Source organism: Eupeodes corollae, chromosome 1, assembly GCF_945859685.1.
Source record: "Eupeodes corollae chromosome 1, idEupCoro1.1, whole genome shotgun sequence".
Taxonomy (NCBI): domain Eukaryota; kingdom Metazoa; phylum Arthropoda; class Insecta; order Diptera; family Syrphidae; genus Eupeodes; species Eupeodes corollae.
In genome coordinates, this window is record NC_079147.1 from 228,392,302 (window position 1) to 228,404,221 (window position 11,920).

Consider the following 11,920-nt stretch of genomic DNA (forward strand, 5'->3'; position numbering starts at 1 on the left):
AAACAAAAAGTTGTAAATAGACAGAATTTATCACCACTATGTAACATATTAAGTTTACTGACCTTGTGAAAGTGTTGAACTTAAAACTAACTTTTATTGATCATTTTGCCTATATTATTAAAGAGGCTAACGAGACTGGTTTTATTCAAAAATTTTCTCGATAATTTCGTGATCCTAATGTTTTTAAAACTCTTTATTTATCATTCGCAAGATCTACGTATCTTATTATGATTGTGTTGTATGGGAGTCGTATTATGCGATTTAATTAAATTGATTGAAGTCCTTTCAACAAAGATTTATGAATGATTTACGATAGTCGAATCGAATTCGACATCCATAATGTACATAGATAAGATGTAAGTTTTAAGATTTTTAATTGCTTTGTTATTATTTTAAGAAATATTTACAGTTAGTATTAACGAAATAAATAAATAAATTTGTCCTTTGGACCTTTCGTCCTTTCGCTGGCCTGGTTTAGTCAAGTCAAAACCGAAATAAGTTCAAGCAAGCCAGAAAGGCCTGCAACGCCCATATTCGACGGACCAAATTTTTACTTGACCAAAAATTATGGCAAAAAATACTGCAATGTCCCAAAGGCAGTAAAAAGTAATTTTTGGTCATTTGTAAAAAATATGAGGAATTCTTCCTCTTCCTCGGTTCCTACGCTCGTTGTGAATGACACTCCATTTGTTAGCTCTTTAGAGAAAGCAAATCTCTTTGCCAGGCAGTTCGCCGTTAATTCTACTCTGTTAGTGATTCTATGGGACCAATCTGTGTGGCAAGAGTCCTTAGAGATCTAAATATATATAAATCCGCTGCTCCGGATGGTATCACCGCTATTGTTCTGAAGAGGTGTTCTTCAACGCTGGCAAAACCACTGCGTAAGCTTTTTCATCTGTCCAACTCCTCAGGTCTCGTTCCAAACGGATGGAAAACCGCATTTGTCCAGCCTATTCCCAAAAAAGGCGAATCTTCCTCACCGTCTAATTATCGACCGATTGCACTTACGTCCCTTCTTTCCAAGGTCATGGAGACGCTGATTAATTATCAGCTCAAGAAATATCTTGAAGATCGAAAGTTTCTTAATGACCGCCAGTATGGCTTTCGTAGCAATAGGTCCACTGGTGATCTCATGGCTCATCTCACCGAACAGTGGAGCAAATCTTTACATAGTTTTGGAGAAAGTAAGATTATTGCACTTGATATTTCAAAAGCATTTGATAGGGTTTGGCATCAGGCTCTCTTAAGATGTAAGAAGTTTTTCTCTCCTTCTGATCTGGCTGTTATTTACAAGACTTACATACGTCCAAAGCTTGAGTATAACTACCATATCTGGGCTGGTGCTCCTGCAACTTGAATAGTATTGAACGTAGAGCATTTAGATTGATTGGTGATATTACCATCATAAGATCATTTACGTCACTTGAACATCGTCGAAATATATATGTATGTCAAAAAAAGATTTACTGTAGTTTTCCTTAAAACATTCATTTTATTTAACAAAAAACATTACTTTATCTATTGACGTAAATAAAAGATTTGCTATCAAATGAAATTTTGGTCAAAAAAGTACAGTGGTAACAATAATTGTTTTTGCTATTCAAAAAGTATAAGTTGCTTTCTTTTACATAGCTAGATGACTTACCTTTAAAACTGACTTAATAAATCATTAATTCTTTTTCATGGGAGATATTTATAGGTAAAGAGATTTTTTATATATTTTTATATATATATATTTTTTATATGAGCAGAGTTTTTATTTAACTTTTATTTACCGTTAAACAAAAAAATCACAAATTACTCGTAAATACTTTTTCATTTACAAATTTAAGGAACATAGTTTTTGATGTACTTACATTCAATAACAATAAACTTAACAATACAAAAATTAAATAACATATGATATCTATGAATATATTTTACTTTCCAATAGTTTACATTCTTTCAATTTGTCGTTTAGTTATCGTCATCAGAATAAAAACTATCTTCTTCTTCTTCGATATCATCATCAATAATTATTTCTCGACAGATATAGGTGTAGCATCTCCTATGAACCAAAGCGGTTCTATTATGTCGCCTTTGCCTAACCAACCACACGCATTGGGATTTAATTGACTGCATTGAGGTTCAGTAGCATTTTGCCACATGGAATTGACGTAAATCATCCTTAGAATTTTTTGTTTTAAAGATATCCAGCATGGTGGTAACATACTGGAATGCAGTGCGGAACCTAGTGTTGTTAAAAATATCTCAAAGTTTTAAGTTTATGGATATTTCCAAGCAAAATAATTAAAATGTCAGTATCCGACGATTTTATCATTACTTTTGAGTTGTTTGATAATTTACTTAAATGATAGACAATTCTCGTATCGGCTTCCTCGTGGTGACATAAATAGTCCTTTTCAAGAGTCTTAACAATATTATTGTTCGAACATGTAAATGAGAAACACTGGTCTTCAAAAGTTAGGAACAGCTTCTTATTCCCTAAATGCGAGCAGATACTACTACTTTCATAGTGACTACATAAAAATACAACTAAAGCTTTTTGAATTTTTTGTTACGCAAATGTTTTAAAAAGTCATTTGGCCTTATTTGTGATGGTCCAAGAATTGTGTAGTTTGCACTGATTTCGTGGCGGTTATTCGCTCGACATCTTTGATTGATGGAGTAAAGTAACGATCAAATATCAAGTGGATATGAGTAGCACTGGTGTTGCAAATTGTTTTTAAAAATAAGCTCAGATAGTTTGTCAAACCTCTGAGGTAAAGAAGGCCCTAAATGATGCAGGAGATAAAACCTATCTATGAAATCAACATCAACGTTAGAAGGAGGATTAGATACATGGAAGGAACGTAATTTCTTTGCAAGTATTGACTTATCTGTCTTCAGCATTTCTCCCGTACAATGGCACAATGAAGGTGGTACTGGTGATAATGGTGATAATGAAAGACAGTACTCCATGTCAATTTTCTTTTCTAAAGCAATAGCAAGCAATCTTCCAAATATATCACGCTCCATTTTCACCAAAACGTTCTTAGTACCATTTTTTGCTTTTAAGTGTTTTTTTTTTCAAACACTCCGAAGCAAAATTTTGTATGTTTATTCTTTTGATGGGTTTTTCAAATCTTTCGGGATTTTTATTACAATCAGCTATGAACTCATGTTTTTTCGCTTCTCCCATTTGGTTTAAATTTAAGAGGAAATTCATTGCCTCTTCCGAAACAGCCCTTTCTGTAACTACGTTAAATAAACTTTTTTCGTCTACCGATTTATCGAATGGATTGATGTTATTTTTGAAATTTGAAATTATGTTCTCTAAGGTTTTTCTGTCAGTTAAAATCCTAAAACTTTCGAGTTCATGAACTGTGTCATCGTTTTTAGTTGAATTTATTTCGCCAAGCATAGTTGATTTTATTTTTGTTCGCAGACTATGACTTAAAGCCTTACGCTGGCGCGCATAAATGGAGTTTGTAAAATGGCTCATACCAGTTAAAGAACTTGCAGCATCTGCATTTATCGTCTGCTCAAGTGTCAAATCAACAGGTCTCCTTGAAATATTAGATTTAGTTATTTTTACACCAAAAGCTTGGAGAAAGCTTGATGATTATAAAGCTTTGCTTATCAATATCAGTTCGAACTTTATTAAATGTATGTTATATGGTATGTACCCACTCGTGATTAAAACTTTTAAAGAGAACTTTGAGAGGATTAACTTCATGTTGACCTTGGTGTTGATCAAACGTTATAGTCTTTGCTAAAAAACACATTTCTTATGTTTTTGGTAAATTAATGAGCATCACCGGATGTTTTTTACAGTGCGAGGAATGTATGCTTATATTTTAATATAAAAAATAGTCTTTTATTTACTTCAACAGATAAAGTAATGTTCTTGGTTAAATAAAATGTTTTAAGGAAAACTGCAGTAAATCTTTTTTTGACATACATACATAAATAGATTTTTTATAAATGTAAAACTATTTTATTAATTTTCTACAGGCTCTGAGCTTTAATTTGATATAAAATACATAAAATACAATAAAATTCGATGAACAAAGCCAGATAAATTATTAAGTTATAAGGCATTACATATTTGGTGGATTTTTTTTTATAACGGGGCTGCCGAGGAGTTCGGCCCAGTTAAGACATGGCAACCCTATATATTCATAATCAGTAGACTCAGACCTTTCATTTGATACCAAATTTAACCATTAACTGGATGGGCTAAGTCATGGTCGAAAAATACGCACCTTGAAATAGGGCTGCCAAGCGCTTCGGCCCACTTTTAGTTAGGCAACCCTATATATTTCGATCTATCTCGTCGAGCTTTATTGTTTGGCACTAGTTTCAGCCATTAACTAGATGGGCTAAGTCTTGGTGAAAAAAACGCACCGGAAGTGCCCCGGTTTAGACGTCTTCGGCCCAAAATCTGATAGGCAACCCTGGGGCATTATTTTTCTCTAGAGTATCTCTATTTAGTAAGAGGTATTAGATCCATTGAGAGAATGAGCTAAGTGATCTGACGGTCGCCTCTTGGACTATAATACTCGCGCTTCTAGGAATGCTAACCAATATACCCTCGAGACAACATCTTCGCTCGTACTGTCATGTACAGAGATTCGTTCTTTAGCCGTACTATGCGAATGTGGAATGCCTTGCCACACTCTGTCTTCCCCAGCTATTGCAATATTCAGGAATTCAAAACCAATGTGCACCGACATCTCCTTTCAACCCCTCTCTTCCTTTCCTAGTGCTCACACTGTGTCTACATAATAAGGGTAATATATCCCTTTTTAATCTGCGATTCACTTACCTACCGTACGCCGAAACCAGCCGTTCCATTACCTGTTGGACATTCTACTCAAAACTCGAAACAAAATCAAAGTAAAAATCATTTATATACGTTTTGTATATATAGTATATATATATTTAAATATATATATACATGTTTTCTTTATTTGGAGATAAGCTTTGTCTTCAAGAAAAAGCATTTAAAAATTTTACTTTTTCACATTTTCTTATGCTTTATAATACTTAATTTATTTTATGTACTTAGGGTAATAATTAATTGCAATAAGATATGAAAATAACAATTTCTCATCAATAAACTTCAAATATAATATGCAACGGAAAAAAAATGTAAACGTTATTTATTAATACGTTACTGGGCACTAGGTAATTGAATGAAAGGCAAATTCTGAATAATTCCTTTAAAATTTATTTCATAAACAAACAAACTCTGATGGTACTACCGTAAAAAGATTTTAAATAGTTTAAATAATATTTTTTTTTTCAAAACTTTTTATCATTATTATTTTGTTTAAATATATAAATATATTTTATCTCCCCTCAAAAAGTAGTACGTTAACAACAAATTTTTTTTTTAGTTTTTTTTTGTCTATACATATTAATATATTTTTTTTATAACCACTAATACATTGTTTTTTTTTTTTGTTCGTATAATTGTTTAATTTTCTTTTTTTAACCAATTACAATGTTTAAATAGTTTTTTTTTGTGAGTGCATTTGATTTTTTAAAATTTTTTATCCTGTTTGCCGTTAAGAAGTATGTAATGTATTTTTTTTTGATTCTACGAATAGATTCATTAATATTATGGTGAATCTCGATAAATGCTTTTAAAAACTTTAAATTGTCTGCTCTGCGCCATCATTCTTTTTTTTTATAACATATCATTAAATTGCATTAAATTAAAAAATATTTTCTTCAGCACTTGGTTTATTTCTTTTTGCGTACGTTATTATTTTTCATTTTGCTTAAAATATAGTATAATTAAATCACCATACAATTTAATGTATTTTTATTCTTTTTTTTTAAATTTTTTCAATAATTATATCAATCAAAAACTATCTACTATATTTTTATTTTCTTTTTGTTAGTTTCTTATTTCAAAAAACGTATAAAACAATTCGGTAAAAAATAGTTTTCTTTGTTCTTTTTCAAAAAAAAAGAAAATTTGAAAATTTGTTTTTATTCTTATTTTTTTTTTTAAATATTTTTATCTCGAAAGGTTGCTTTGTTGATCTTGTTTAACTTAAAAACATCTCACATTTTAATAAGAGAGCGATGTGTATAATGCTGCTAGATAAGTTCTGTAAAACATTTAACAACACCTCAAACAATATTATCACAAACAAATTTGTTATTATTTCTCGACTAATAAAAATAGTAAAATAGTAGCATGTTCGAAGCTTAGTTTTTACCAAAGAGGTTTAAACTAACTATCCCTGTCTTTGCCATTTTCGTTTGTTTCTAAACAGTTTAGTGAAATACTTATTTTATCACATGTTCTGTAAGTTTAAAATTGTATTTATATTAAAATTATAATTTGACAAAATAAACCAAAAGTTAATATTGGAAAACAAAAATTTACTTAAAATTTAATTGTGTCAGCTTTTAAAACATTTTCAAGTAAGAAGACAGTTGTTTAAGTTAGGAAGCTATAAAAATGTTAACAGAAAACAACAATAAGATTATTACATTTTTATGTTTTTAATTCCTCGGCATTGTTATCAAAGATTGTAGACTTTTCAAGACATTCCAATATTTAAAAAAAAACTAATTGTGTTTCAATAAAAGCAAGCCTAAGGCAAAGTATTGGTCACTTGGGTCAAGGCCAAATGGTCAAGCTAGACTTTAAAGTGGGTAAAGTAAAGTGGTACTAGTTGGACTATGCCCTAAAGTTCACGATTTCACAATGGATCTGAAAACGGTATGGAACGAGCGTACCTTGTCTTGTAGGACTTTCTTCTTTCGGAGTAATTCGAATGCAGTCCAACTAGTCCCACACCCTACCCTCTAAAGTTACATCTATCCTAACTTTCACATCTTTGAAAATTAGAACGTTTTTTTTTGAAAGTTTAAAAGATTCTGCCAAGGCGAGTTTATCAACAAAGTTGTCTACACAATTCATTTCATTTGCTGTAACCTTCCAAAATTAATCTAAAATTGTTGTTAAAAAATTGTTACAAAAACTTTTTTTTTAAAGTTTTCTAAATCAAAATTTTTAAACTATTAATTAATTGTGGACGGTGCACAATATTATGAGACATTTTTTGAGTAATGATTTGTCTTAAGAATATTTTTCTGAAAAGTGTGTGGATAAGTAGCTATATGTTTGAATTTGGAGAAAATGTATTTCCTAGTTTAAGTTTTTTTGTTTTTTTTTTTTTTAATTTTCTTTATAAAGGAATTTACTTCTTATATTACCTATTTTTTTCTTAAAGTTAATTTTCTTATAATTTAGTTCTATTGTAATGTTTTGTGTTTGTTTTTATTTTTATTTTTTTTGTTTTTTGTAAATATTTTATGGCGGACTGATGTTTTATATATTTTTTTTAAGATACAAAAAATTATAATAAAACTTAAATTGGTTAAAATAAAATAATTATATTGTAATTTGAATGACCTTTGCAGAACAGCTGCCATATCCAGTTAAACTTCCATTTGTTTCTTACTTTTCAAGCATTGAAGGTTATTATTTCATTTCTAACATCAACATTACACAAAAATACTTGAGTTATATGATTTTTAATTGTTTTGTTTTTAAACAAGTATAGTAATGAATTCATTTGATTTTTTTTAAATATTTTTAAAGATTTTTCTTTTGTTCAACATTACACAACATATAAATTACACATAGTTACAGTTATTTATACGCAAGTGTAACATATATAATTAATTAGTTTTTAATTATATTTTTATGTTTTTGTTTTAAATGTACATCGAACATTTATATTTTTGTAAATGCACACGATTATTTTTAAATTGTTTTTTGTTTATTTTTTTTTTCTTCCTAAACATGCTATTTTTTTCAATTACTTATTTAGTTCATAAATATTTCGAGTATTCTAATGTCATTGTTGACAGTTTACATTACGAATGTTCTAGCAAGATCGATCGGAAGTGGTATTAGAGACATGATTTATTAAAAAAAACAGGAAGTCCTGTCATTTCATAAAAGTCTATATCCTTTTTTACCAACAACATTGTATGTTTGAGTAGGCCAGTTGTCAGTTTTGACGTTTAAAATGTTTAAACTTCAAAGTCATAATGAATATTGTTGACAGCTTGTTGAATAACATTTAATATCAGTTATTGCTCATAAATCTTTGAAAAAAATATAATTGGAAAAATAAAAAAAAGAGTATATAAAATGAACTGTTACTTGTCAAGAATGTCCCTTTGTGTTTTTGTTTTACATGGCACTTTCCCATGGAAAAAAAAATTATAAATTTTTAAAAAAAAGACAACTTAATAAACATTGAAAGTTAAGTTTTATTGTGTTTTTTGATTTTTGTAATATATTTTTGTAGGTATACATTTTAGGCATTTAAAGTTATGCTACGCAAAAATAAAAACATAATATTATTATAAATAACTTAATTTAAGCTCCTTGGGACTTTCATTGCTTTGCTTCACAGAGGCACATCGATTATAGTTTGTAATGTGTTTTTTTATTTTTTTAACATTTTATTTTTAAATTTAATTTGCTGGGAGCAAGTATAACTTATTTTTGTATGTATATATAAATATATTATATAATAGGGAACTAGAAAATAAGGTAACATTCGTTTATAAAATACATAATCTCATCTTGGATTTGCAAAGCTAATGGACAATATAGCATTGTTCTTTTTTGTGTTTTTAGTTTTTTGTTTGTTTGTTTGCTTGTTTGTTTGTTTGTTTGTTTGTTTTTTTGTTTGTGACTATTGAGTTCCTTATTGCGATAGTGGATTGTAAAGACAGCTGGTGTACTTATTGAAAAAAAAGCAAATAATCACACCTAAAGACCGCCATTACTTGTATACATCTCGCATCCGGTTCAGCGTTGTTTGTACCGCAAAGTGAACATCATTTTCCTTTTCTCATGAATTTAGTTTTAATTTTGTTTAATTGCTTCGTTTTCTCGGATATTGTTTTTGTTAAGTTGTTTTCAATTTAAAATACAATATACTTGTAATTATTTATATGCAAACAACTAAAAGCAATTAATTGGTAAATTCTTGTGAGTCGATCCTAGGGGAAAATGCTATAAACATCCCCGTGGCCTAGAACTCCAAACGGTAGGCAGAGCATGATGTTTCGTGATCTTGAAGATTGATAGTGCATCTCGATGCAGATGGCGATAGATCGATGTGGTATTTAGCTAAGAGTTCTTCGTTTTCAGCTACCCAGTAGCCAAGAACGTCAGTATCGTAAGTTGGGATGATTGTAACCTCTGTGAAAAAAGAAGGCATTTAAATTAATATTTTAAATCAATTTAGATAAAGTAAAGAATGTCAAATGAAATTGTGTTTATTCAAACATTTAATTTTAGCTCTATACCTCTGTGTTATTTAATTAGCTAAAGCTTACAGACGATTGACTGATCTTTCAATTAAAAACTTTCTCAAACGCCTTAGGACCTTACCAATATTAAATTGCTTTATATATGTCAAGGCATCGTCGGGTTAAATTTTAGCAGCAACTATACAGGTTTAGGAGACATTAGAGACTTGAAGTGAAGGAAAGTTTCTGGTATCTGTTTGGGCAGCTGCCCAAAAATTGCCTTCCAATTGAGGCAACTTTATTAGAAAGTTGATTGTAAAGTTAGTAAAGACAAATTTTCCTAACTATCAAGTCAAGTCTGCAAATGAAAGCTGAAAGGTGGAATAATCGGGGAAAGCAGCCTGCACGACAACACTTCGGACAACGGACTCAGGCTCATAGATTTTGTTGCGGGGCAAAACGTTATAGTAGCCAGTACGCGTTTTCAATAGAGACCATAGAGGGCCATAGAGACATTTCAGGAACTATAAGGCAGATGAACGGTACAGTGCAGCCCATCTTACCACGTTTGACACATACTGGCATACCAATCGCTACTTGTAAACTGTTGCTAATGCAAGACGCTGTGAGGAGGGCAGGCACCAGGTGGAACAACATCACTACGTGTGATATCACATCTGGAAACACTGGATTTAAAACGTTCAAGGTGCTAACCTAACGCGTTTTCCACACCTCAAGATCCACAAGGGAAATTGGAGTTCTCCAGATCAATCTACCGTCAACCAGATTGACCCTATTGCAGTTGACGCCAGACCCGCTTCCAGCATCATAGATGTCCAAACTTTCCGAGGAGCTAACATCGACTAGGAACACTACCTCACTGTAGCCAAGGTAGCACTTCGGGTTTCCAGACCTAAAGCAAAACAGAGAGTTGCTGGGAGAAGGTACAACGTCGAACGGCTACAACCGCAAGAGATCGCCAAATCCTTCTCTGACCGAGTTACAAGTAACCTCTCTCGACGTTCTCTGCCGCCAACACAATGTATCGGGAACCAGTGGAAACATTGCCAAGATGCAATCAAAGAAGCCGCCTCTGAAGTCCTGGGTTTCAAGCAGCTATACCAACAAGGAATATCTGGTTTGATTAGGAATGTTGAAGCCAAATGCAGCCGAACAACAGGCACGCAAAGGGGTGCTGCATAGAAGGATGAGAGCTGCTCATGAGCTCTATGAGCAGAAGAGGCGAGAGGAACACCGACTTCTCAGAAGGAGAGAGAGTGAGAGCATGAAAAGCGTGCTGTCGAAGATTTTGAAAGGTTCAAAAGTAGGAATGAAGTTCGAAAGTTTTATGAGTAGGTGAAACGGAGTTCACAAGTCTATAAACCTAGACCCAAAGGCTGCAAAGACAAAAGTGGAAAAATCATAGTGGAACCGCAGTCAATTCTGAGGATATGGAAGGACCACTTCTGCAGGCTGTATAACGGCGATGAAAAACTGAAATCCGCTGTAAGGCAGGATGATCCATTCAACATAGACGACGAAAGCCAACAATCCCGTCCTCCAGATTTAGACGAGGTAAAGGTTGCTATATCTACGCTGAAGTATAATAAAGCGACTCGAGCAGATGGCTTCAATGCCGAGATCTTCAAAGAAGCTGGAGATAATTTTGTTAGGAGCATATACACCAACTTATCTGTAAGATATGGTCGGAAGAAAGCATGCCCGATGAATGAAAGCTCAGTATTGTTTGCCCGATCCCGAGAAAGGAGACCCTCTTAACTGCACCAACTATAGATGAATCAGTCTACTTAACATCGCCTATAAAATCTGCTCTGTCGTAATGTGTGAACGTCTTAATGTTCACGTCAACAACCTGATAGGTCCGAATCAGTGGGGTATTAGACCAAGAAAGTCTACAGTCAATCAAATATTCACATTACGGCAGATCCTGGAAAAACCCAAGAGCATCAAATCGATACCCACCAACTTTTCATCGATTTCAAGGCTTTATATAACAGTATCTACTGGGAGGGGCTGTATAGAGCTACGTCTAGATTTGGCATCCCTGTCGAACTCGTCCGTTTGTGCAGGATGACTATGGATGAGAATTCATGCTGCTCCATGAAGGTTGGAAACTACTTAACAAAACCTTTCGTTTCAAAAAATGTTTTAGACAAGGTGATGCGCTGTCATGGGATTTTTTTAACATTGAACTTGAAAGAAAAGTGCAGAACTCAAACGTCAACACTAGAGGCACTATCTTTGAAAAGTCTGTCAAATTACTAGCATAAGCTGATGACATTGACAGAATTGGAAGAACTCAGCGTGATGTCAATGGGGCTTATGTGAGTATTGAGGCCGAGGTGGCAAAAATAGGTTTAACGGTTAAGGAGTGCAAAACAAAGCACATGCTGTCATTAAGAAAGGACTTACCACACTGACGTCTTGGGCAAAACTTCACCATTGACAGACGTAAATTTAAGGACTTCGTCTACCTACGCTCCGCTATTAACGCAGAAAACAACATTAGCGCTGGAGCAAACAAAAAATAACTCTTTTTAACCGCTGTTTCTTTGGGCTAAATAAGTAATTGAGTAGCAAAGCCCTCTCTCGAGAGCCCAAGTGTCGCTATATA

The 11,920-nt window shown here is 32.5% G+C and overlaps 1 protein-coding gene across 4 annotated transcripts in view; it reads right to left on the bottom strand.

The window, feature by feature from the left end:
• Positions 1-4,890: 4,890 nt before the first annotated feature.
• LOC129940229 (microtubule-associated protein futsch) overlaps positions 4,891-11,920 on the bottom strand; it is a 96,829-nt gene continuing 89,799 nt past the window's right edge. For all 4 annotated transcript variants that reach the window (XM_056048487.1, XM_056048490.1, XM_056048488.1 and 1 more), the window contains exon 8: positions 4,891-9,235. In XM_056048487.1, the coding sequence (XP_055904462.1) occupies positions 9,066-9,235 (170 nt within the window). In that variant the 3' untranslated portion in view covers positions 4,891-9,065. The remainder of the gene's footprint in view (positions 9,236-11,920) is intronic.